The sequence below is a fragment of the Aspergillus alliaceus genome, assembly GCF_009176365.1.
Source record: "Aspergillus alliaceus strain CBS 536.65 unplaced genomic scaffold BDW43scaffold_53, whole genome shotgun sequence".
In the NCBI taxonomy this organism is placed as follows: Eukaryota; Fungi; Ascomycota; class Eurotiomycetes; order Eurotiales; family Aspergillaceae; genus Aspergillus; species Aspergillus alliaceus.
The window spans coordinates 240612-265895 of record NW_022474736.1 but is presented as its reverse complement, the minus strand read 5'-3'; the positions used below and the strand labels follow the sequence as shown (position 1 = coordinate 265895).

Below are 25284 nucleotides of genomic sequence, written 5' to 3'. Positions count from 1 at the left end.
AGACTTTAGAAGCTGAAAGCAAAGATATTATATAGAAAGGGGTAACAGAAGTAAAATTCAGAAGTTCCTCAGCAGTTCTTTATACAAGATATCATGACTCAATTACTCAATTTCAGGTATCTATATAGAACTGAATCTGCTGATAAGAAGGTTTATTAATTCACTCATACAATATTGACATCTAGACCTCTAAAGTAGCAAATTTGATACCTTAGTACAATGACCCCAATACTCGCTAACAGGGGAAGGGGCCAATAGTTGCAAGGGGTACCTGGATGAAGCTATAATACTATATTATTTCTATTGGGAAAAAAGCTGACAGTAAAAGAAACAGATCAAATAGAACTAATTAATATAGTACTTTAAATGGAATTTATAGATTTATCTCGTAGGTTTCACAGCCGCGGACCCAGGGAGGCTGGTAAGACAGGAAACCAAAGCAAATAGGCCACCACAAGCCGTAATGAGGCTCTAAGATTATCCGCTTGAAATAGTATATTGCAAATAGACATACAAGGATAGTTACATTTATAGTAGCCTGCATATCGCTAGTTTTGCGGGAGTCAGGGTAAATGAAACAACCAACCAGCCAACCTAGTGTACTAATTATTATAATGTGGATCTGCGAGTTATATATGTCTTAGTTTGCAAAGACGTAACAAGATGTTGGTACACGGTTGAGGTGAGATCCGCGACGGAGCTATGCCAAAAAGGATTCCTGGACTATAATGCTCCACCCGGTCGCCTAACTGAGTTAAAAATAATTTGGAATAGAGCTATCTCTCTATGTACGGAGTGGAGCGTTGTGCGCGGAAGAACTCCCTAAAACGACTATCTTAGTAGCTACTGTAGAGGATTTTCTTATTAGGAAATAGGGCACCTGCAGGTCTCACGATTGGTCAGGAGGTGGATCCAGCCTCGGCTCCTGGCCCTAAACCATACTCTTGATAGTGTCCTGTTATATACCGCTGTGATTATTTTATATCTTATATAAGTATTAGAAAAGCTTTATAATATATATTTAGTATAAAATCCTATCTTTTGCTAAGCCTTTGTCAAGACTAAGGACCTTCTTAGATCTGGAATCCTGCTAAGTCCTGCTAAGCCCTTTGGACAATTTTACCGAGATGAAGTGAGACCTGCAGAAATAGAACCCTACCTCACCCAATGTGATCGGCTTTCACCACAACATCTACTGCAGAGTTCATTGTGTGTATTGATTATGAGACTAGTTAGGATAGTCGTCGGTGGCATAGCTCGGCCGGGCTCCACTATATAAGGGACGAGGATTCCCACCAGATTCCGATACAACAACCTGTTCAATTCCTTAAAATGTCCGCCGAAAAATACCAAAAGAAAAAAAAGGGAAAAGAGTGAGAGAAATAGCTTTATTTGTAGTCGGAATGGAGCACACAATACTAGCATACATAATTGTTTGCGTCATCGGAGTTGATCATATACAAGTAGAAGGAACCAGTTGACTTTTTATTACAGCTCCATGACCAAACTGCTTTCACACTGTTGTAATTTTGTGTCAGCACTTACCATTGCATGCTGCTAGACACTGGGACCAACGCTAGGGGTCAGATCTTCTCGCCTGAAAGTGTAGTTACAGTAATATAGCTACTAGTTTTGAAAACATGATTCCGGGGGTCTTTATATTGCAAGGTTATCTCCATTAATAATAGGATTAGACGTGTCTTTGTCTCTATTCCTCTTATATATAATTTGGTAATTTAAATCCCATCTCTTCTAGCTATACCCGCAGATTATATAACTAAAGAACCAAGCCTTGCTGAAGCTTCTTAGTAAGAGATATCTACTACCAAGTTAAGTTAGAGGTATTGACATATCATTATCCTTCTCTACTGAGCTCCGACATGTGGATTCGCTTTCTTGGCAATCTGAAAATAGATGACTATTAAATCTAGAGATAATGTCTTTTAAGTTTTCCTTGATTGATGCTGGAAAATATTCATCCGATTTTTTTATTAAATGGAAGTTGATGTGGAAAACAGATGCCACATTATCTACTAATGGGTAAAGCCTTCAGGGGTTGGAGTGATCCGGCCAAGCCCCTAGGCGATCACGTGTCTCGTATAGATTCGATTCATATCATATGCTATTGAGGCTTGTGGAAATTTAAGAAGAGCCAAAATTTGATATCTTTATTGCACTAGCATTTCTGAAACACATCCCCAAAGAGAGACCTCAATCTTGGCTTGTTTAAGAACTAAAAAGAGAGGGCTCCAGAAACCCTTTCGACCATAATAAGAAGTAGGCCGGTTAGCACAACAGATTCGGCTGTTGCAGGAGCACCTAATTATTTGGTCAGCCTTAGTGTCCTAGATATCTATGACGCAGTTTATAGGATGCCAGCGTTGAAGGGAGTAAGTAGTAAGAGGGAAAGGGGTAGAGCATACGCAAACGCTTAGTCCTGACATTCACTTGCTGCATGTAGATGGAGGCATTCCCTGTAGGCATCGTGTGAAGGCGTTCGAATCGCACACTTAACGGCAGCCCTTCCACAGTTTGGGTCACCATAGAGACTGTGAGAAGGAATTGCATTGGCAATATACGCCATCGATGCAATGGCAATCATGAAAGTGAAGATATTCTTCATTATGAATGTTAACTTGTGCGTGTTGGACCTTTTCTGAGAAAGAAGAGTAGGATACTTGGGAAGAAAGCTCTGGAGAATGATTGATAGACTCTAAGATAGAGACTATGACTTATCTTATATAAAGGCTCTCTAGACTAGTAAAGCCTTGATGACGCATATGACTTAGGACATGGCATCTTTCAATTATTTCATTATAGTGGAACAACATGGGATGAGAACATGATTCTGTAGCTAGTTATTACACTTACATATCTTGAACTTAAAAGGTCCGTAGGATATCTGTCAACGAGAAAAAGTCTAGTACATCACAACTTTTGCCGCTTGCGGCTGACGTTGTATTCAAAAACCACACTTCGGTACGTCCCACAACTGTATGGTCTTTTACATCAGCTCGGCAGACGTAGCGATATCTATGACATATGACAAACTTAACGTTTGCCTAGTGTACTCAGTAGGTAGCAGAAAATTATAAGGTCCTGGGATCTAGCAGTTCTGGCACTAGGCCACGCCACGGTTCGGTTTGGACACTGGACCCAAAACCCAAACCTGCGAACCCATGGGTTGGGTATAATCTGCGGGTTACCCGCCAAGAACCCATTTCAGCATAAAACTCCCAGTTAGGCTATGCCAAGATACATAAAAGTACTGATTTATTCAGATACTCAGTAAGCTTGTCCTTGCAGTGAATGTATTCATCCTGATAGAGTAGCAAAGAATCTAACTTAGTTGGATTTCTTACTCACGTAGGCTTAAGTCAGGCCCTGGTCTTCGGCTGCTTTTTGTCACAGATCGAATAGCGATTCGGCCTGATGACTGTACAGGATACCCTACGTATATTTCACTAGTGAGCGCCGCACCTCCACTCCGATTCCTGCCCATGGGCTACATACTAGAACTGTTTATCAAACAAACAATTGCATTCTATACAAAAAACTAATTACTAAGTGGATTAGGACATCTAACTCTAGTATGTCCTCGAACATGACAATTAGAACACGTTGGAGGTGGGGGGAAATCATACGCGCGGCCCAACTATAGAAAGCGCCGGATCTATAGGTGTTGTGAACCAAGGCTCGATCAAGTAAACTATAGAGCTTCATCTACGGAATAAATTCCGTATGGAAATAGATTGATTGGAAACCAATCTGATGATCATGTTGTATATAAACCCTCAAGTTTATGATGAGAAAATGCAACAATTAATCTTCTTCTGAATCACAACAGGCACATCTGAATGCGCTGTTGGTAATCAAGAACGGGTTATAGTACTTTCCGTCTCCCCGAATACGCTCCCAGAGGACAAGAGCTTAGACTGAACAGCTACTTTACTTCATGATACTCGCGCTCAGGCCCTGTTGAAGGTATGTTCAGCGGCGCTTTTGTTTCGTCAAGTCCAGAAAAGTCGTGTCAAGGAAGGAATGGGCAGGTCAAGACCATAGTCAAGTATCCCCCTTCCCAGACCCTTAGGCTGAGAGACACTCAGAACCATATCAACAAAGGCCAACCTCATTGAACCAACTCTAGATGTTGGCGGCACGTTTCTCGACCGTACAGCTCGGCGAGGATGTCGATTTGCCGGAGTTCTTGCTGACGGTAGTCGTTATTGCGCATGTCTCTGGTCTCCTGTTCTTTCGTGCTTTCGAGCAACGGCAACACGGGTCTGGGATCATGCCAGTACAGGCGCTGACCATCCTTGTTGCCATCGATGTAGACACGGCGCGGCATGTACAGCTGCATGAGGGTGGGGCAGACAAGCTGGTCGGTGCTCCTGGACAGCCTAAGAAAGAGGCTGTGAGCCTGCGAATAAATCTTGCGCTCTGCCCGATCATCAAGGCTGATGATGAGTGGATGGTGCGTTTGACGTTGCTTCTTCCCGCGACGCCAGCTGAACGGTGGCTGTGCGTGGCCCGTGGCTAGACAAGGGCTGCTCGCATGCAGACACTTTATAGCTCGGCGGTTCCTGGCGAGGAATGGACGCTAGCAACGCCGGGCGGATCACTTGAAATACATCATCATCCCGTCCTTTGATATGGTAACTATCCATCCATCTGTAGTATGGCGGACCAAATATCCTTCAGTCCTCTACAGCTGAAGTAGGTGGCAGCAGCGGCATGTTATTTTAGTGCGATCATGACTGGAGTGGCCCCAGCTGATCCCAGTGCTTTGACACTTGTCCACATCCAAGATGTTGCCGAGGCGCATGTTAGAGCATTGAGTCTCAGCGTACCAGCTGGGAGATACTTAATCAGTTCTCCCTGGGGGTTACTCGCCGGTCCGACATAGTTGCCATACTTAGGGAGAAATTTCTGGATGTACGCTGGAAGCTCAGTGGAGACACCGAAGGTCAAGGATGGGTCGTGGACACGACGAAGGCAGAGGAAGGACTTGGTTTTAAGCCACGGGGATTGGAGGAGATCGTTCGTGACACGGTGGATTTTTCAACTACGGTTGATTAAAGGAAACGGAAAATTAGACACGCCGTCAAAAGCTCTCAGCCTTGAGACCCTATGGCAGATACTATCCAAACCCGGCAGTCATTGTTAGTTACACTTGATTACAGAGACCGGTGCACGTTGCAGTATTGGATTGTTTCTCAAGTTTTACTGCCCAGAGGGACCAAACTGAATGTAAGAATGCCTAGATAGCTGAGAGCAGTGATCTTGTCTTCAGTGATGTATGTCTGTAAATTACAATTGGGTTGCAGCAAATCTACGTGTGCCCTACCTACTCATAGTATGCGCCATACGCAGGTGGCTGGAACAGTGGATACATCTGCAGGCAAGCAAACCTACTGTGGGGGCTCTTCCTGGCCACGATCCAACCGGCTAAATGCCTACCGCGAAACGCAATTACGCTCTAATCTTGTAAAATCTACAGTAGATTTAGTTACTCTAAGAGGCGACTAATTTAGCATGGCGTAATATGCAATAGAAGCCACTCGCATACAGCTTTATTTGTTCAGTACTTGCCCCTCATTCATATCCTGCTGCTTTGTAACTATTTACGTTTCTTCAGACCATATTTGCCTGGAATCATTGGGAACAATTGATAGGTCGTAGATCTTCGTCGCAAGCTACATAGTCATGGGACAAATAATTAGTGCTGGAGAGCTGTCTTCTTTTTCCTCCTTCCTCTCTGCTAACCGCTCATATGTAAAAGCGTCTTTCTGCTGGCCAAGGTATGGACGGTATGGTTATCTAATCAATTAATGCCCCACCGCCTGAACGGCACTTAAAACTCCTATTTATCGGGACCTCCCACGGGTTCTCAAGAAACAAGTTGAGGTCAGACCATTAATTTTCGCCATAGAGCGAACTACTTCACTTCTACTAATGCCTAGACGACATTGTCAGTCTAGGTCCCATCATGGGTGTCAACAATGTAAACGCCGGAGTGTCAAGGTACAGTAGGCTGTGGCCATTCCTCACTACGTGAGTGTTCGAGTTTTAACACAGAACGCTACTCGAACTCAGTGCGATGAGCATCGACCGAAGTGCAAAAATTGTGAGCGCCAACGGAGTACCTGTGATTACGCTTCGTCTGGCCCCTGGCAATGGAGGGTCGACATCCGAGGAAGCCGTGGCGAGGCATCTATTCCAGAACACAGACGACTTGACAACACTGCCCTGGATCAACCCCGAGCTCAGAATCTGCAGCGAGAACATCAAGCACAGGAGGTGAATACCCAACATTGCAGGTTGCTCATACATTGGACGACTGCAGTGTATCAATCGGTATCTCGGAGCACGGATGTGGAGTGGATTTGGCAAGTTGTGATTCCCAACCTATCCTTAACGCAGCCATGCCTACTGCGTGGGATATTTGCACTCTCCTCTCTTCACCTTAGCCTCTCCGCAGCAAATCCTACAGATCGTGAAGATCTGCTGCAGAGTGCGTTGAATTATCACAGCCAATCATTACAGCTCTTCGCTCCAACCCTGGAGGACTTGACGCGTTCGGATTGTAACGCAGCATTTTCTCTATCACTCATCTTGATCCTCTTCTCGTTCGCTGCCCCCTTATTGGTGGTTGGAGATTCCGACTTGGACGCTATATATGAATTGCACCAGGTTTGCGTATTCGTCAAAAAGATGATGAATTTCTCGGTGGGTATCTATGAGACTGTCAAGAGTGGGGTTCTGGGCCCGCTCGTGCACATAGATGACTCCGTCTCTGAGTTGTCTGGCTCTCCTCTTACTGCCATTGCCTGTCTGAGTGACCTAAATTCTAGGGCTTACGACAGGAATCCCAGTCATGAATTCCAGATGTACCAAGAATCAATCGATCGTCTAGTAGACCCTTTTGGGCAATTAGGCGATCCCGGAAATCATCGACTATCAGGGGTCTTTATGTGGGTCTTCCACGTTCCTGATCGGTTCTTTGAGCTAGTCCAAAAGAGGGATGCTTTTGCTCTCATCATTCTCGCTCACTTCTGTGTCCTATTGCACGACTTACGCAATCATTGGTGGATGTCTTCTTGGGGATACAAAGTGATTGTGGCCATCTACCAGACCTTAGACGCAGACCTCAGGTATTCGCTGTCATGGGCTTTGTTACAGATCGGGTACACGGGCGACATTTGATAGAATGTTTTCTTGCATCAGAATCACAATGTTATAAGTTCGCCCACAACTGAAGGGGTCGAAACTGTCAGTTTATCTATATTCCTCAGACGCTCTTGCGCTTAGCCTCGCTTTCATTTTCATCCCATCGATGGGTTTTGCTGTTACCTGTAATGTCTTTCACGGAAGAAGTCAGCCAACAAAATGCGAATGCAGGTCGAGGTACAGGAAGTGATATAATTACATTGTAGAGCTTGGATTTGGTCTCATACTGGCCATGAGAATTAAGAGTTGGCTGCCCATTTTCATCCATGGCGATCTCCCCGAGTCCCACTTTGGCAAAGTCATACCGCCTGACCACTGACGCCAGGATCAGACGAGCCTCTATCATGGCCAATTCTTGCCCAATGCAATTGCGTGGACCTCGTTCAAAAGGGCGCCAGGCGCTTGGTGGTCCAACAAATCTTGCCTCGTGGTAACGATCATGATATTCGTTTTGACTCAAGTGCATATTCAATTCATCATCTTGCAACCAGCGCTCTGGTGCAAACTCGTCCTTGGACTCGCCGTACACGGTCTCATCTCGTTGAATGATTGTCGCACAATTATATAGGACCAATCCGTCCACGCAGCAAACTCTCCCATTCGGCAGCCTCAATGTGAGCCCCGGTCCTCGTTCAGCGTATCGCGCGCTCCCAGACGGGGGGTAGAGGCGGAGTGTTTCTTTAATGACAGCGGAGGTGTACCGCATTTTAGAAAGCAGGGCTTTACCATCCTCCGACAGCAGGATATTGCCCACAGATCTGGGGGAGGTATCTGGTCCAAAAATATAATCGAGCTCACGCCGGACCGCATTCAATGCCCTGGGAGTTCGGCTGAGTTCATATAAGGCCCACTGTAGCAGAATACTGGTCGTATCATGGCCCGCGAAAAGGAAAGATTTGAGTTGGTCACAGGTCCGATCCATAATAGCTGGTGTCAGTTCATTTGCATCTTGCAGGATCAGTGTCAGAATGCTGAACGACCCCAGACGTGCCGTCGCATTGGTCTGAGAGGTTCTTTTCGCCTCTTCAAATGTCTCAGAAATAAAACCTCGAAGAAGGACATTCAATTTGCGGGCCAGCTTTCGTCGGCGTAGCCTAACTAGCGGCGCGGCCCAGATGCCCCTGTGACTGTTATATGTAGAGCCGAGTTCTTTGAAAATTTTGACTATTTCACTTTGGCGATCCTCTCCGAGTTGGGCACATAAGTTGACCCCCATAGTCACCGCACCTGTTAACAAGAAACGCGGCGAGTTTAGATATCTTTCTCACGCGCAAACCAGGTACATGTCTCACCGATGATGTCAAAGGTCAAGTTGGTACACAGCTCATTCAGCATGAAATGCTCGCCCGATGCACCGTATTGGTCGAGTATATCAACGAAGAGTAACGTCTTTTCCACCATACATGGGAGCAACGCCATTAGATTCCCCGTTGAGAAGCCGGGATTAAGTCTCGCACGCAGGTCTCGCCACTCATGCCCCTGTTGGGTTACGGATTACTACCTGAGACGCCACATAGGGTATTGCACAGAACGCCATACCTCAGCAGTAATGATTGATTTTGGCCCGATCAAGTCAACAAATGCCTTCGTCGTGGGCGATTTCGGGACACTATAAGGAAACGTTCTGGACTGCCTTGAGATTTGCTCTGCGACTTCATGGCTACAGACCACACACATGGGCCGTCCCAATGGCCAGAGATCTAGAAGGAACAATGGAGGTTTGCCCAAGTGCTCATAGATCGCTGAGAACACAATATCTACCTCATGAGTCAGTGTCCTGTCGCTAAAAAAAAAAAAAAAAAAAAAAATCATGCGTGGCGGGGTGGGGAACTGTATGCGAGTACCAATGTGTCTCTGGGGTTCACCACTAGTGATAAATTGATTTAGTGCTCCCAAATGTCCCAAGACCGCTGATCGCTTTAGCTGCGGCAGATCGGAATATTGACGGCGACGAAAGTGGATCTTTTGGCACACATACGTAAAGGTTGCTACGAATAGCAGAGTAGTAGATAAGATGATAGGTTGGGACATGGCATAAAATGTTAGTAAGTATAGAGAGTCCAGTAACTGAATAGGAGAGCCTGTGAGACCATAGCGAAGACAGCCCAAAGAGGTCAAATATATAGTTGTGTTAGTTGTCGTGTAAGTGTTACGGACCTCGTAAGTTTCGTAACAATTACTTGTTTCAGCTAGTCAGCGCGGTTAATGCAGACCCACAGTTGGGAGAACGCCAAGCATCTGGGTTTGAGAGATCACTTCCGGTCTTGATAGCTTAGTGTCGCGCAGTAAACACACTGCATAAATTAAGGCTAATACTTTCTCAGCCACCGTGTGGTTCTTTTGAGTTTGTAGTGAAATAAATTGCCCCGTTAGAATCCGCAACGAAGCGGTACTATGCCGTGGGGCTTTGAATCATGACTGGCGAGTTTAAGACGGAATATAGTCATTGTGTCTCTTTTGACGAGGCCTCCTCTAGTCCGAGATCACACGTTCCGTGACGGGTAATTTTACACTCTAAGGTGAAGAGCAAGAAGTTGGCAGCAGAGAATCTTATGTTCAATGTCTGCGTATTCTTGTTCTCCGCGTTGGCGAGAGAACTTCTAAGGTGGAGGTCCTTGCGTGGTAGATCTGAGGTGACAGGGCCACTCAAATGTGCATAACCACGTTCTACGATCAAGAAACGAACTAGTGAACCCACGTACATCGTACGCCGCTTATGTCGGCTGGTGGGACTAAATAAGTTCGTCTACATGTATAGTCATTGTTTCAGGCGCTGAGAGAATTAAAGGGATACTGTGTGAATTGAAATGCTTGGTTACACAGATGGGAGATTTGGTTCAGGAAGTAGAGGCACTTGTAAGGGACAGGTGGCCATCCATATGCGCTTTCAATAAGGACTTTACTTCTGTGATAATCTTAACTGCGATTGAAAACCAGCACCTACTACTCCCGGGCTTAACAACTATATGGGCGCTCATCTCAGGCATGGGCCTGCCCCTCCAGGCCCTGGAATGACGGAACGAAAATCAGTAGAGGATCTTTTCCCCCCTTGCAAGTTGACTTACGAAAATATAGGCAATATCCCTCGTCTCCAGGTTGTCGGTGCCCAGTATGACGCCTCCATTCGAGAAACCTCTTATCAGCTTTCGCTTTTTCTCCTGGAGTTCGAGAATGCGAATCTCTATCGTGTCTGCTACTAGAAGCCGGTAGACACGACCGTGCTTTTCTTGACCAATTCTATGCACTCGACCGACCGCTTGCTCCTCTCGCTCAGACCATGAGGCCCAGTATACAGAGCCATAGAGGAGTACCCAAGCCCGCCAATTATTTGCAGTTGGCGACCAATTGTAGAGGTTAGACCTTTTTGCGGTTGAATCAAAAGCTCCAATGTCGACTGCTTTCCTTGTGACCAAGATATGACCATAAAAGGGTGGGATTGTATCCAAGTCCAAAAACTGACCGTCGGAAGCCACAGGTTGATATACTGCCCAGCACTCATCTTGATCGGCCGTGGGAGCAGCAGACGAACCATGAACGGGACCATATTGCTTCCCTCATTTTTAATATTAGACCCACAATTACTAGTCGATAGAACCGCTCGGGAGCATCAATTTCCGGATAATATTCCGTTTAGATATATAATACGCCAAAGGATAGAGCCGAAGTGGTTGCAAGTACGCCTATAACGATAATGAGATATAGCGATGGAAGCAATTCAGCCTTCGGAACATGTCGCCAAATTCCGTATACGCTGAAGACAGTAAGACTTTGGTGTAGGCGCAAAAATGTCTCATGAAAACTGTCGGATAAATGGAATTGAGATTAAAGTCAGCACTCCCAGGGACCCAGCTGGTTGCCAGTCTCGTCAGAATACCAAATAGTGCGTATTGGGGAATCATACAACGTGCCATGATGGTGAAGAAACTCTGGCTGTCAGATCCATTAGCTGATTTTGTGGGGTCGAATCCAGAGGTGGCTATATGGAGGAGTACCAGTGCCGTTGTCACCCAATCTGAAGCTCGATGTATTTTGCGATAATCCAACAGGGAGATACACAGAAGATCGGCGGCATAGTTTAAATGGATCGCTGCTAGCGGAAAACTCATATTGATCAGTGAAAGATCCCCAGCACGCCGATATATTTTCTAACGAGGTATTCGTGTAGAAAACGAGGAAAGCGTTCACAACAACATAAGCAGGATGGGAAGACACTCCAACTCGAGTCCAGGGGACTGCAACATTACGCTGAGAGATAAATTGGCGATATATGAAATGACGTAGAATGAAGACCCGTTCTGTGTATAACCCGCAAACCGCTACTTCCATGAATCAGGCTTCTACTTCTTCTTCTTCACACTCCCCAGGCCTCCTATCTAGTGGACTTCACTGCCTCCCAGCGGGCATATCTGGTTCGCAGGCAGATCCCCCCGCTTCATTAGGTAATTCTACCTCGTTTAGTCAAGAATCTTCGTGGATGAGAAAACCTAAAGTGCCCTCATTGTTAGGACCTACGATGACCATTTATTTATGTAGATAATACCAGTAGAGCCGACAGGCGAGGTATATATAGGGGAAAGGCTTTATAGGGAACAGGCTTGCTTGATGATGGTGGTCTCGAAAAGAGTCCTCGTGTTTGGGGGTTGATGGCAAATCCAATGGGTATGATCAGGCGTCCCCACAGAAAAATAAGTTGAAGTTGGGGGATGAACCCTCACATTACTTAACCATCCCCATTTAAGCGTCCACAGGTGATCGGCTCGTACGGGAAATACGTTAATTACCCTTCAATTTTAATCAATTCTACCCTTCAGCTCCGATTCTAGCCTCTAGCTCCAATGTTAGCGTCTGCTTCAAGGATCCACGACGTAGTCGTGGACGCAATGGCCGAAAATGAATTATGCCCCATGTAGTGGCTCCCAGAGGACGCTCAACAACCGAAAGCACCATAGCCTGCGGTGTGCTGTAAACTAGTAACAATAGTCTTTTGATGCATGACATAGAGAGCTTCACAAGCATGTTCGATTGACGTGATTATAGTCGAAGGCATTCAATATCCCAATCAATTGGGTCACAGCAGCGAAGACCACCATGATGTGAAAAAGTTGATGGGAGGAGCCGTATATGTCGAATTTACCTGGATATCGACTCTCGGGAAACTTAGTCTGTAGAACCATAGAAGTTAGAATCAATTCCCATCATGTGCGAAATCTGGAGGCTTACTGCATAAACCAAAGCCCCAATTAGAAGAAAGCCTCCTTCGATCAGATAATAGGGCATCCCAGATTGTTTCATCATTTGCGAGACGCCAAACATCCTGACTCCATGTATCAATGGTGCAAAGCCAGACAAGCCAGTCGCCACGAACGTAAGTGCCCGGAAAACGCGAAACGTTTGGCCCTGGAATTTGGGATTTACCACTATGAAGATGGTAAGCAATCCGAGGATTCCAATCTGCCAATCAAATTAAGTGTTGGATATGAGATAAGAAAAAAAAAAAAAAAAAAACCAAAATGGGTATAGAGAACTAGACTCACCATAGACCAGTAGATCTTGCGTTGCAACGGTTCACACCAGAAGACCATGTATATTCCAGATACAAAGTCGCCTAATGTCAACACTACTATACCTATCAGGTCAAGTCGCAGCCATAATTGTTCAACTTCGTGGGAATGGTTCATCAAGGTGTGGTATGTCGTTGACAGCCCCAGGCAGGCAACGGTAGTCAAGAGGAAGAAGGTGAAAATGAAGAAATCAGCGCCAGTGATGCTGGAGTATCTACTTGTAAGATACTCTTGAATATACCACTCGCCGAGCAGAAAGGCGACTGCTGGTATTAGGTGAGAGTATATGTTTACCGACTCATTGTGAATGTATGTCCAACTGCGGAATGATATTTGAGCCGAGCCTGAGATCGGGCGATAGCCATGAAGAATGTACTCATTATCTTGATGCCATTCCGGCAGCTCGCCAAACGAGAGAAGAACTTTGTGTGCCTTGCCGGCCTTGGATGGACTTCTCAGAAACCGTGGCCTGAGGGAATCATTTCTCCGCTCTTGGCTCGCCATTGGCGGCTGCGGGGACGAACCTCGAAGACGGGGAGCAGATGCCATTGCTGTCGCGCCTGATGATAATGTGGGAGGCAGGACTGACAGAGGGGGGATGGAAAATGAAGAAGGGGGGGGTTCCATTTGCTTTGTTTCTGGCACTGCGCCCTTTTGTTTCTTTGTTCCTGCTAGATGCTAGCCTTGCTTACCCTCCAAGAGCTGGAGTGTGCACCAAAGAAAGCAGAAATGCCCCTTTGCTTTTCCAGAGCCTGCAGGGCCTCGGAAATTGCGACGCGAGCTGCATGACAGCAGCCAAATACGTTGTATGGGCTAAGATTGAATGCGGAGGACCAACTGGAGGCCAGTCAACCTTTCTCAATGGGTTCACGCTCATGCCTGGGGCGAGGGTGAGCTCTCCTTCTCCCGCAAGTCCTTTCATGGAGGTCAGTGGGGCATGACTGACAATGACTGGACAGGTTGGCCTGGTTGGAACTGCGGTTGACCTTGGCAAAGCTTTTTTACCGGTATGATCTGAAGTTGGTGGACGATGAGCTAGAATGGCACAGGGATGTGGCCATGCATCCCTTGTGGGTTAAGCCCAAGCTCATGACATAGGTACTTCCACGGGTCAACTGCGTGTGAAGGTGTAAGGTTGGACAGACAGTCTTGTGCTACGTGGGAGGACAATGAAGCTGGTCATAGGTCCGAGCCTCAGAAGGCCCCCAGAACGTGCGTTGATGATGTCTATTGGTGTGTTAGACCTGATGCTGTTAAAAGAGTCTTTCTAAGTGGAGCTAGGATTATTAGACTGGAGCCCCTCTGTTTTGTGAAGACCTAAGTTACAATATAAAGCACATGGGGTAGTGGATATCTAATGGGCTGTAAGACTTCTAGTGGGAATTATGACCTCTCAGGCCAACAGTCAATTATCTAGGTAGGATAAGCACGAATGAGAGATAAAACTGATCATATATCAAGAACAGACCTAGTCATTTTTCTATGGTACACCCCGTCAATGCAAAATCCTTTCAAGGCAGCTTGTCCAGCCCGGTTCCCCCCTTCATTGCTCGGTCCTACGGGATACATATCAATAATCGATTCATGTCGAAGAGGAATGAAAAATGGAAGAACACTGTGGCACTCACTAAAATACCTGTTGGCATGTACTTGGACATGAACTTCACCATGGAAGCCATAGCTCCACGCCACACAGGTCCTGAGGCTCCGCCTAAAATATCCTTGACAACCTCGCTTGCAAAGTCTGCCGGCGCGCTCTTATATGAGACATCGTTCCCGACCCCGCGTGTTTGAATCTCCGGGAGCGCCTTTTGGTAAAGTGAGTTTTCAGGCAGGGTCAGGTTTGAATGCGCCATGACATTTGTGGCGACTGAGCCAGTGACTAGGGAGATAACCCGGATATTAAAGGGCTGTACTTCCAGCCGGAGAGTCTCGCTCCAAGACATCAGAGCGGCCTTTGAGGCGTTGTAGACACCTGGTGCAAACGTATCAGCGGGTAATTCCTTTTTAATTTTTTTTTTTCTCTTTTTCTTTTTTTATCGTGCCGGCCTAGGTAGAGAGACCTTACTCATCCAGGGGGCGTACAAGAAGCCCGAGATAGAGCAGACGTTCACGAGGGTACTGCCATTCTTGGCAGTCTGCAACAACGGCATGAATGCCTGGGTGACAGCAACGACACCCCAGAAATTGACATCAAAAAGTCGCTTGGCCTCGTCGGTCGTGGTGTCCAGCGCGGGATAGACAAGGGATTGGCCGGCGTTATTGATGAGGATGTCGAGGGACTCACCATGCGAAGACAAATCCCGTCGAACGGTATTGACGGCAGCGGCAATGCTAGCCGGGTCGACAACGTCGAGGGTAACGAGAGTAACATTGGGAAGTTTAGCAAGATGGTTCATCTTGGCTGGGGAGCGGGCAGTCGCATAGACTCTCAGCCCTTGGGCGTGGAGTTCCTCCACCAGTGCCGAGCCGATACCGCCGGCACTGCAGCCGGTGATGAGAGCGCAACGGGGCATTGTTCTCAAAATCACCGATGTGAAGAAGGGGAGAAAGAGGTAATCAAAGATACAGCAAGGAGAAGGAGATGGGAGAAGGGAGTGGAGAAAGAAAAGATTAGGACTTTCGGGTTTTCCTCTTTTTATTTTGCCTGCCTTTCCCCTCCTCCCCAATTGCTAGGAAGGGAAAGTTCCGGAGTCGACTAGGAAAGGTAGCTAACTAGCACAGTAGCTAGTCGCTGGCCCCTCACGCTGCTTTGCTGCCAAGTACAATGGGGCTCCCTGTTCGCACAAGCAACAACCTACAATCCAGCACAGCTGATACTCATGAGGAAGCCTCCAGTAGGTACGTATTACCTAGTTAACCCAGGTAACCAGTCCTGCTGGGCCAAGAACCTAAGAGGCTCATACAGTCTACCGAATACTACACCTACTACAATGAGCCATCAGGATTAGTTCACATCAAGTACCACAGGATTATAATATCGAAATATGGAAATCATTCAAAGGTATTGCAAATGGTGCTAGAGCATAGAGGCCTATTTCCGATGTTGGGCTGGCATTCACGTGGCCCGTGGCCCGTGGCCCGGTGGTCTTTTCCAGGAGTCACCAATAGTCCAATACGAAAACAAATGGTGAGCCTCGGCCTTGAGCAACCTCTGCTTTCGAAACAATGCTGTATCCCAACAATAAAAGAGCCCCTACTGGACTACGAGCTAGCGGCTGCCTCTCGGCCAACATAGCGCAGGGTCGTCCGACTCCACAGCTCATTGCCGCTCATCTGATATTCTAGCCCCTTCATGTAGAGCTTGACGGCTGGACGACATCCAGCCGCGAGTTGTTCCGCTGTGAGCCGATCGTGAACCTGATTCCACTCTTCAACCATGGCTTGGAGTAGCCGCTTCGTCGCGGCGATGTCTAGATTAGTTGCTTCAGCCAGCACCTTGACACCCGAGCAAAGAGCAGATCCTTCTTTGTGACCCAACTGCGACGCGCGCACTTCTTTCTCCCAGCTCTAGATATCATTCACCACCGAGATCTGCTTCGAACAGTTACGCTCAAGTGGCACCATCGCCGCTTGCTCCCTCGGGTGTCAGCTCGAGGTCCATGGTGAATCGCATGAGCGCCGACAGGAGACTGACGATCGACGCTCCGGAGTTAGTAAACACTCCCACGCTGGATGGACCTTGACTCACGCCTTCCCTACATCCCGCCCCCGATAGACGAGGTAGTGACCTAGTTCCTTGATCGAGAGACGGGTCTTGTCTGTCTGCGCGCGCATGAAGGTGAAGGTGGGCTCGAGGATACCATCCGCTAGGATCGGGCTCGCAGCACGCATCTCCTCCCAAAGGTTGTACATGAGAAACTCGACGGGGATGTCGCCTGCCCCTCTCACATCGCAATAAGTCTCGGTTTTGCCGTACTTAAACAAAACCACAAAAAAAAGCCTTACGGTTTGGTAGCACGTCACCACACATGAGGGGCATCAGATGGGTATTGTACGCCTCTCCGTCCGCCAAGGACATATCTTCCAGTATATCTGACCCACAGCTTTAGCACAGTCTCAGCAGACAAGGTAGCGCGCATTCTACATACCATCAATGAGAAACAGGATCGTTAACAGCTTACACGCAAAGATAATACGGTCATCGCGCGCCAGCGGGAAGTAGAGGCAAGTGACTCGGCCGAAGCCAGCCTTGACAAAGGTCTCTCGACTCTTCTCTGAAGGAAAGGGCCAGTGTTGCAGAAAATAGTCATCATTTTCTCGGCAGGTCTCATCGGCACGGGGATGAATCAAAGGCTTCCTGGCCGAGCCTGAATAGCTTTTATTCAGCCCACTCAGCAACAGCTGAGCCGAAATAGCATCGGTGTCAATAGCGGACGGCATGATGTTAATCTGAATTTGAGAAGTTGAATTTCTTGTTTCATGCACCCTCAGAACCAACAATGGCCTCTTTTATTCTCATAGATGCCAGGCGAATTCGGAACTTTCCTAATACGGTCAGCCCGACAGGTTCCGGTGAGAGAGTCCACGACCAACTCCGGTCCCGTCAACAATTTTGACCCCCTTCAGTGATGATAGCAGTCTTCCCCTTCAGTCGAGGGATATCATGTACAGAAAGATCGAGAGAAGTCATTTGTGTGTTTGTGTATGTCTTCAGCCTGTGTGCCTGGTGCAACAGACGGTGATTGAGATCTCATGCTCTACAAACACAGCCAGCCTGTCATCAGACATAAAATATCATTCGATTTGTCTCATCTTGTTTGCGGATATTATTTCTCCTTGACTGACAACGTCGACATGCCAACCGTGGTTAGTCCCCATTGCGACGATTGCGGGCATTACCCGATATGGCTGACCGTGGGGGTTGTCCCCCACCAGGCTTCTGTACTATGTAGTTAGTACTGTACTTGACTAGATAGTCAACGTGAAAGGGCATTATGTCCGAACATACTAATCATCATTCAGCACCGGACTAGTAGGTAGGCTAGATACTGTATCTCTGATAGGCTGCCGTATCGGCCGCCCGCGACACTCGTAGGCATCCACAACCGTTCCCCCCATTGTATCCAACTCTGAAAGCAAGCCGACCCCCGCTTATATTATGCTGTCAGCGAGTTTAATAAGCCATATTGGACGGTCGCAGGCGATATCAAGGAATCGAGCAAACGCAACATATCAATAAAGCGGCGATCAATAGTAGTACTCCGGAAGGAGTAAATGTACATACCTAGATACCTCGTAGTCGTGGACGCTATTGTTTCTGGCTACAGTATTGGGAAGCTAGCGAGACAATACCTAGGATTGCTCATCGGATGACTTGGGTAAATATCACACCCAATGTTTTCAGCGCCATGAGAAAAGTCCCTGTTCATAGTCAATCACCATCATAGGACTTCAAGCTTTCCTGTTTAGTACGTCAAATAGTGACTGCTAGTCAGTGATCTAATTGCTGACATACAGCCCCCCTTATCATGAACCAGTAACGCTGCTTCAGTGCAAAGCCATCCTTCAAATTCCGAGTATGTTTAGCCCCGGCTCTGAGTAAGATCCTGAATCTGAATCTTTTAAGACTTTGCTGCACGACCCCCCAGTTCTCCATTGACTTACTTGGCCATGGAGTTCTTGGGGAGACTTAGAAGCCAGTAAAGCTCAGCAGAATCTATATCAACACTGTTTCTTTTGCTGGGATGACTCTCCTATTCATTTGTGTGCGTCTTGGTGTGCCCATTGATCAAGGCTGCTCGGACTCCTTACTCAAGACTAATTCCTTTGAAGTTTTTGTAGGAATATAAATGTGAACTGTGTTAGATAGGTGTGTTTAGGCTCTGGCTAGTTTTTAAATTAACAGGCTCCAGAACCCTTGCTGGATCCAATCCTTTCATGCACCCTCACAGCCATTCCACTCCTTGTTATGCCTTGGCCACTACTCCCTCGATACAAGGAAAATCTGATGAACGACAACGTTCCAGAGTAGTTTGGTACTTTTATTTTTCAATTCACATGTAAGTCAACTTCAGATGCCCAGTATCTGACTGTCTGGCTTGAATATACTGACTAATGATTTCTATCCCCGGTAAAGGACTTGAGCGCGGTATTCCTTTTTTTTTTTTTTTTTTTTTTTTTTTTTTTTTTTTTTTTTTTTTTTTTTTTTTTTTTTTTGGCGGGCACGCATTGACTTACACTGAAGGGGACGCTCCTAGTCTTACCGAATGATAGATCCTTCGGCCCTAACCCCTGGCCCTTCAGCTACTGGCCTCTCGCCTGGCGGAAACGGACCTTCAGATCAGGCTTCGACCACATCACATGTAAAGAACTCTCCGACTCCCAATCCATTGACTTGTTGACAATTTTCATAACAGCTTGCAGGTAGGGCAGGGTTTGCGCTGTGACGCAGGTAATCTCCGCGTAGGTCTTGAACTGCCCGCGGATTTCTGCTTTCAACTTCTAGTACACGGCATCGTTTCGAAGGAGATAGAATGTGGCTGCAGCGAGAAAGGTGGCCACTGTCTCTCCACCGGCGATTCTATTTCCAGGAATTAGCAAGGTCGGTATACGGACAAAGGGATATGATATGCTCACACTAGGGTAGATGCGTGGGCAGTGAGCTCTTCCAGATCCATTTCATTGGACTCTACCTTCCCAATGAGATTCGCCATGAAGTCCTTGCGGGCCAAGGATGAACCAATGCGACTATCCAGGGGGGTTAATTGAGAACCCTCCTGATTTTAGCATTGGATAGGAAGACTCACCGAGCCACCTTATCTCTTGTGTATCCAGTGTGCTTTCTTCGGATTCCGTTCAGAAACGGGGAGAGCAGCTTGGCTATCAACGTAACCACAGGGAAATGACGGAGGTTATCTGCCACAGTAATGAAATACAAGTGATCTTCAACCATTGATGACCAGAAGTGTGGTTTTCCTATAAGATCCAACATGATACATTAGAAGGACGACAGCGGGGGAGTGCTCTGGAGCGGAATGCAGACACCATACCATCCTCGATAGAGCGGAAGGATTCGCCAAAAGCTGTTGAAAACAAAACTGGCAATTAGACCACACGAATAACCTTTCTGAAGAGCAGTGAAACAGCAATATGGCTTACTTAGTTCTCCGAGGATATCGAATGCCACCATTTCGTCCACTTGGTCATGTTCAACCCTTCAGCATTCGGCTCGGGCTCACCCACCCTGGATACAAAGCGATCGACGCATTGACTAACAATGGCCTCCTGGTCTTTCAAAGAACGGGGAGAAAAGGCCGGTGAGAGGGACTTTTTCATCCGTGTGTGCCTGTCTGGGTCGCGCTCGCTTCCGATACACAAGGAGCCAAACCCTGCACCGTAAATCTCGTAGAACTGACTCTTGATCAAGGGAAGTTGCCCGCTGGCACGATGACCGTAGATATCTTTCCAGGACGCGACGCTGGCAAAGGACAGCTCGTTCGGGGATACGCGGAAAATAGGGCCTTAGGAGTTTAGAACATGTGGACAAGAAGAAAGTGAATAAGGCCCACCGTCAGTTACATACCGTATCGGCGGTGTTGCTTGTCATTTGCTCGGTGAAAACGACCACCCATGGAATGATAGATTCTCCATGCCTGTTGGAACCTCGGTGTATATAATAGAATATGGGGCCATAAATGCATGGAGGACACTTACCAGTGACGCGCGAGCTAGCAAGGGACCCGGAAAACTTGCTAGAGAATGAAAATAAATGTTATACAGACTTCATGCGATGGCATAGACCAGTGTCTGGAGTTCCCTGCCATCAGCAGGGCGCTTGATTCTTTAGGCAGTACGATGGAAAGGCATAAGGGAAGAGTTACCAGGACAAACACCACCTTGAAGATGTCCAGCAAGCCGGTAGGTTCGTAACCCCAGCTCGCCGACATGTTGTGTAGGGTTATCTGGAGAAAAGCCAGCATTGAAATTGCTTCTTCAACGGCTTGATATATACCTGCTCACCCTTAAGTTCATTGGCGTATCGAGCTTGACAGACATTGCCTGGTCTCGTGGGATTTGCCCAAATAGGTAACCCCCGAGAGTATATCCCCTTTCTCGCTTCCACGCTTTCAAGTAGACACTGCAAACAACAATAACGAAAAAGGAAAAAGAAAAAGGGGGTCGCTACGAGCTAATGATCTTGGAAATATTTATCTGATACGTGCACGTTTATTTCACTATCCTTTATAAACCATACGTCGTATAATCCGTAACTTAGATGCTTCTCCGAGCAGCATCCGTGACTACTAGCCGATTTGGATCGACCCTCCATTCGTTGACCAGAGGGCAGACGGAAGCGAGCTTCCGAAACAAGTTCTTAATATGCTGATCCACGCGCGCCATTCGGGCCTGCTGATGAGCGCGGCGGGTGAGGGAGCTGATCATCTTCATGCGGGCTAGCAGGCTTTCCAATTCCGACAGCCGCCGAGTCACTAGCATCCCCATCATGACCTCGTAGTCTCCCCTCTGGATTTCGTACTCGCCTAGAACCAACGGCTGCTTCTCCATCATGGCGACGGGGACGGGCAGGGCCCCCAGCCCGTTGGCTTCCCTCTGAGCGATAAAAGCATCAATCACCTCCCCGCACAGAATGGCCAATCGCTCCAGCACCATGGTGAGCACCATCATATTCTCCGACTTCCGCCGGCAGGTGTCGCAGTTGATCATGCGCTTGCACAGAAAGAGCACCTCCTGGTAGATCGAAAGAATAGAGTCGAGACCCTGCTCGCCGGGGGCCCCGTCATGGTGGGGCGTCTCCAATTCGTCCAGCAGGATGACTGCCGAGTTCAAGCATGAGCACGAAGATTTCTCTTCCATAGCAATCTCAGAAGTATCCTCACTTGATCGATTTATACTCCCGGTGGAGGCAATGATATGGGTCAACGGTGGAGTGGGAAGCAGATCTGGTGGCGTGAACCCAAGGGCTGTGGGCGGCGGCGGCGGTGGCTGTACAGTATTTCCCGACCCAGCGTAACTGTCGCCCATCAGTAATTATACTTCGGGAGCCCCGGTTTCAGGACCGACAAGAGTACGATGTTTAATATACCTACCCAGCAGAGAAGGGATCGGCGGGGAGGTGTAGATTCCCTGTCATCGGATAGTCGGAGTCCGGCATGCTGGTGCCCTCCCTTCCTGGAGACCAATCGAGGCAACTGGACCAGGTCGATATTTCCTTCAACACCGGATCCAGCACTGAGTCGGAGTTCCCTTCGACCTGCTGCATTGCCTTGTCCAACCCGATGTAATTCTTGTCTAGTCTATGCAGTAGTGGTTCCATGGGTTCCATGGTCAATAGGGAGGGCTGCACTGCAGCTGTGGCTGCAGCCTCCCTGGCGGGAGATCGGCCGGGGGCCGCGCTAGCTTCCGGACAGCTCTCGTTCTCGTTACTGCTGTCCTTCTTTTGCGAGTTGGGCGGTGGCTTCCTCTTGCATTTCCGCGTGGGGACGTGGGTATAGCTGCAGGGGAGTAAAAGGGTCTTGCACCGCGAACATCCCGCTCTTCGGCCACTGCAGCGGATCTATTTGGGCGCCATTTGTGAATGGCCCCCGGTTAACTTGGTTGGAACTTAGGGGGTGATAACAATAAAGCAATTTTTTTAGCATTAGAGATCACCCACCTTTTTGACCCTGCAATTATCACAGGCAGAGTGTTGAGGTTTGTTGGTTGGCGCATTTCTCACCACCCCTGATTCACGCTCGAGAAACTCCCCAGTTTTGTTCTCGGGCAGGTAGCGCAGGGTCCCAAACATCGAGGATCTCGTTTTTGTGTGTGAAAGAGAGGTTGTCTAGCTGGGGGAGAAAGCTGAGTCTAATGCGAAGTGGCTGCTTTTATTAACTTCGAACTCTTTGCCATAGTGGGATAAGCGGCCTCAAGTAGTGACGGCTTCAGCCTTGGGGGTTTCATTTCATGCCTCATCCTGGGACGTCCAGATCCAACCGAGGTGGGTCGCGTAGGCGGGGATCTGGATTGGATGCCGTGAGCCCCCGAAGGACGGACAGTCCTTCAGCAGATTATTATATTCCAATGTATACGTACCCACCATGTCCCTAGTAGTTTGGTCTACTATAGAAGTACTCAACTGCAAACTCATGGAGATTAGGTTGGAAGGATTTGAACCTCTAGCCACCCTCACTTCGTTCTCGGCTAGGCCCAAAGAGATCTAACTAGTATGATCCGGCCCGCGCCGTCCGGCTATTGGGTTATGCTTCTTGGGTAAGAATGTGGGAATAAATAGCACTCAAGTATATATATGTGAATGCACAGGGTGCCAAGACTGGGTACTAAAACTTTTGAACCCCTACATGGCTCTACTATTATCTACGGGCTCAGGGTTATCTCAATAATGATTTAACGTGGCGTAAGCGCTACGAGCTTGCTCTCCATTGGGAAGAAGAACAAATAGGCTGACACAATAATAACAGGAATCCTTATCTTCCCAAATAAAATACCGCACAATCCCAGAACCTGGTTAGTACGCGCTCGACCGTGGGTTCTGGTGCCGTTGAGGAGGGGTCAATAATTTCCTATCCCCTAGGCTGTCGCAAGATCAATCAAATTGTGGGTCTTCACTTCCCCAAGGCATGCCCTTAAGCTGAGCAGACCAAGGCAGTGAAAATCTGTGTCTTTATCTACTTGTATTAGTGTTTTGACCATTTAGTTTAGGTACATGGAAGACCCACAATTTGATCAGTCCTGGCGACAACCTAGGAGGTATAAATATGAACAGTCACCCTTGCTCTCGCCGCTGGACGGCTAGTACGCAGTAATATTTTTGGGGGAACTTACCGTGTATCAGTGCCAGAGAGAATAAGCACTAAAAGCGAAAGTGCCAACTTCTCTGCGTATCCAAGACCAAGAGAGCTCGACGGCATAGAAAGCTGCTTCTGATTGGCTTGATGATCCCACCACCACGGTTACTCTGCAAAGCTACTGCATGTTAGATTATTGACTTCTTTCTGCGTCCAATAAACACAGCTTATTTTCTCAGTTTCTGTTGGTTTTTCTTCCCCGCTCCTTGTATTTGTATCGATACCTCTGGATATCTACCTTACGGGTCAGCCGAGAAAGCTGTTGTGCTTCGAAAGGCCCCAGCAGTAACCCTCCTTTCATATTCTTAGTGCATGGATGCAATTATGGAAGGATGCTTGCCAGCAGGGGCCTAAAAAGCTAAGTCAAATACTTCAGTTCTAGTCTGTGAGCAACTCTATTCATTGACAGATAGCTTCACTTTGTATACTAGCTTTCAATAACACGGACAGTTTGATATCTTCTTATTTACTTATTTAGTTATTCTTATAGTTTATATCTGGATAACTTACTATATTATATTCTCTATAATAGTTTGGTTTTTATTTAACTGTTTTTCTGATTTGTTTAATATAGTTCAAGATCACTGGCCGCCTCTTTTAATCTGATTATCTTAGACAAGCATATTTTGTCATTGTGCCACTCTCAATATAAGCTACTAATTCCTATACTATTTCTAGTATTATTCAATCTATGTTCAGTAAGGTATCCCGTGTTCCAATTAGAAGATTATTTAATAAGTGTTAGAAATTCCAGACTATCCTGATTCCGCAACTCCAGCCATTCTTCTGCTATGGAGTAGACTTTAATTCATCAGTATTACTGCAGTGATTGAGATATTGGGGGCGAAGGCTTGCAAATTCCTGATAAGGGTATTTTAAATATCTAAACTACTTATTAACTATCTGTAATATCTGTGTCTTCTTGGCCGTGTTGGTGATAGTATCGGAGTCAGCTATTAAATTATAATGTTATATTACCTGGTCTTATTTGTTAATCTCAAGTAGTGTAAAATAATTGTATTTATAATTAACTAGACAGAAAAAAACTAATAGAACTTTTTTCCTAAAAGCCTTCTTGGCTTCTTGTTAGTAATTAGCTATCTTTGTAGCCCATCTACTTAGGGATTATTTGATCGGTCCAAAATGATTAGCACTGCTCCTCTTATCCAATGAGATACTTAGGCCATGTTTAATGAACTCTGGTCTATCTAAGAGCTGTATAAGAGCCTCAATAGTCCATATATCTAATCATTTACCCGGGCGAAGTTATTTAAAAATATCGCATGGTAGCTCTATACATTTATTGACAGCAATCATATTGTCACAACTGAACATTGTCTGATCAAACACCTTCTCATTGACATCATTAGTCAGGCAGAGGATCCTTTAATAACATGGCCATGTTAATCTCTATTCTAACTTTTGTAGACTGGTAACTTATCTTATCCAAGGCAAAGGTATTTACAATTTATAGAGCTTGTCATTAGATATCAGCTCCGCCTTTTTCAAGCTCTTAAAAATAAGTGAATATTGGGTGCTCTATTGTTGACCAGTTATTCCAGCTGTAAGCTCAGAATTTGAAGTAGCTTTATATATTCAGTATCGGCCTGAATATCTCTCATTGGAGCATCAAGCTATTTTATACTTATTTTAATATATTTTCTATCACTTATTAGTAGAGGAGA

General features: G+C 46.7%; 9 protein-coding genes across 9 annotated transcripts; 2 read left to right on the top strand and 7 right to left on the bottom strand.

The window, feature by feature from the left end:
• Positions 1 to 4147: 4147 nt before the first annotated feature.
• Positions 4148 to 4540, top strand: BDW43DRAFT_315024 (uncharacterized protein; the record flags this gene model as incomplete). Its single annotated transcript, XM_032047971.1, has 1 exon — positions 4148 to 4540. The coding sequence occupies one exon, from the start codon at positions 4148 to 4150 to the stop codon at positions 4538 to 4540; it is 393 nt and encodes a 130-aa protein (XP_031896283.1).
• Positions 4541 to 5989: 1449 nt separating this feature from the next.
• Positions 5990 to 7206, top strand: BDW43DRAFT_303180 (uncharacterized protein; the record flags this gene model as incomplete). Its single annotated transcript, XM_032045381.1, has 2 exons — positions 5990 to 6004; positions 6097 to 7206. The coding sequence occupies 2 exons, from the start codon at positions 5990 to 5992 to the stop codon at positions 7204 to 7206; spliced, it is 1125 nt and encodes a 374-aa protein (XP_031896282.1).
• A 55-nt stretch (positions 7207 to 7261) lies between these two features.
• Positions 7262 to 9292, bottom strand: BDW43DRAFT_288352 (cytochrome P450). Its single transcript, XM_032043276.1, has 4 exons — positions 9075 to 9292; positions 8770 to 8987; positions 8523 to 8709; positions 7262 to 8457 (listed from the first exon to the last, which is right to left on the bottom strand). Exons 1-4 carry the CDS (start codon positions 9259 to 9261, stop codon positions 7292 to 7294), a joined length of 1758 nt encoding a protein of 585 aa, XP_031896281.1. The 5' UTR covers positions 9262 to 9292; the 3' UTR covers positions 7262 to 7291.
• Positions 9293 to 12387: 3095 nt separating this feature from the next.
• On the bottom strand, positions 12388 to 13295 carry BDW43DRAFT_303178 (mPR-like GPCR protein; the record flags this gene model as incomplete). The annotated part of the gene is made up of 2 exons (XM_032045380.1): positions 12388 to 12681; positions 12765 to 13295. The coding sequence occupies 2 exons, from the start codon at positions 13293 to 13295 to the stop codon at positions 12388 to 12390; spliced, it is 825 nt and encodes a 274-aa protein (XP_031896280.1).
• Positions 13296 to 14302: 1007 nt separating this feature from the next.
• BDW43DRAFT_322216 (SDR family oxidoreductase) lies at positions 14303 to 15307 on the bottom strand (the record flags this gene model as incomplete). Its single annotated transcript, XM_032049522.1, has 3 exons — positions 14303 to 14347; positions 14420 to 14766; positions 14860 to 15307. The coding sequence occupies 3 exons, from the start codon at positions 15305 to 15307 to the stop codon at positions 14303 to 14305; spliced, it is 840 nt and encodes a 279-aa protein (XP_031896279.1).
• Positions 15308 to 15995: 688 nt separating this feature from the next.
• BDW43DRAFT_303176 (isoprenoid synthase domain-containing protein) lies at positions 15996 to 17174 on the bottom strand (the record flags this gene model as incomplete). Its single annotated transcript, XM_032045379.1, has 5 exons — positions 15996 to 16288; positions 16356 to 16423; positions 16483 to 16669; positions 16740 to 16826; positions 16883 to 17174. The coding sequence occupies 5 exons, from the start codon at positions 17172 to 17174 to the stop codon at positions 15996 to 15998; spliced, it is 927 nt and encodes a 308-aa protein (XP_031896278.1).
• Positions 17175 to 19235: 2061 nt separating this feature from the next.
• Positions 19236 to 19686, bottom strand: BDW43DRAFT_315019 (uncharacterized protein; the record flags this gene model as incomplete). The annotated part of the gene is made up of 3 exons (XM_032047970.1): positions 19236 to 19314; positions 19371 to 19481; positions 19541 to 19686. 3 exons carry the CDS (start codon positions 19684 to 19686, stop codon positions 19236 to 19238), a joined length of 336 nt encoding a protein of 111 aa, XP_031896277.1.
• A 206-nt stretch (positions 19687 to 19892) lies between these two features.
• On the bottom strand, positions 19893 to 20365 carry BDW43DRAFT_315018 (uncharacterized protein; the record flags this gene model as incomplete). Its single annotated transcript, XM_032047969.1, has 2 exons — positions 19893 to 20254; positions 20317 to 20365. 2 exons carry the CDS (start codon positions 20363 to 20365, stop codon positions 19893 to 19895), a joined length of 411 nt encoding a protein of 136 aa, XP_031896276.1.
• A 343-nt stretch (positions 20366 to 20708) lies between these two features.
• BDW43DRAFT_190223 (Zn(II)2Cys6 transcription factor domain-containing protein) lies at positions 20709 to 22996 on the bottom strand. The gene is made up of 3 exons (XM_032039005.1): positions 22408 to 22996; positions 21842 to 22308; positions 20709 to 21765 (listed from the first exon to the last, which is right to left on the bottom strand). Exons 1-3 carry the CDS (start codon positions 22537 to 22539, stop codon positions 21006 to 21008), a joined length of 1359 nt encoding a protein of 452 aa, XP_031896275.1. The 5' UTR covers positions 22540 to 22996; the 3' UTR covers positions 20709 to 21005.
• Between the last annotated feature and the right edge of the window lie 2288 nt (positions 22997 to 25284).

Excerpts from the sequence above, each read along its gene's own strand:
- BDW43DRAFT_288352 (XM_032043276.1), bottom strand. The coding sequence starts at position 9,261 with ATGTCCCAACCTATCATCTTATCTACTACTCTGCTATTCGTAGCAACC. Across the intron at positions 8,710-8,769 it reads AATCAATCATTACTGCTGAG|GGGCATGAGTGGCGAGACCT; the intron begins GTATGGCGTTCT and ends GTAACCCAACAG. Across the intron at positions 8,458-8,522 it reads CTTGACCTTTGACATCATCG|GTGCGGTGACTATGGGGGTC; the intron begins GTGAGACATGTA and ends TCTTGTTAACAG.
- BDW43DRAFT_190223 (XM_032039005.1), bottom strand. The coding sequence starts at position 22,539 with ATGTTTGGGACCCTGCGCTACCTGCCCGAGAACAAAACTGGGGAGTTT. Across the intron at positions 22,309-22,407 it reads ATAATTGCAGGGTCAAAAAG|ATCCGCTGCAGTGGCCGAAG; the intron begins GTGGGTGATCTC and ends GCGCCCAAATAG. Across the intron at positions 21,766-21,841 it reads GCCGATCCCTTCTCTGCTGG|TTACGCTGGGTCGGGAAATA; the intron begins GTAGGTATATTA and ends GATGGGCGACAG.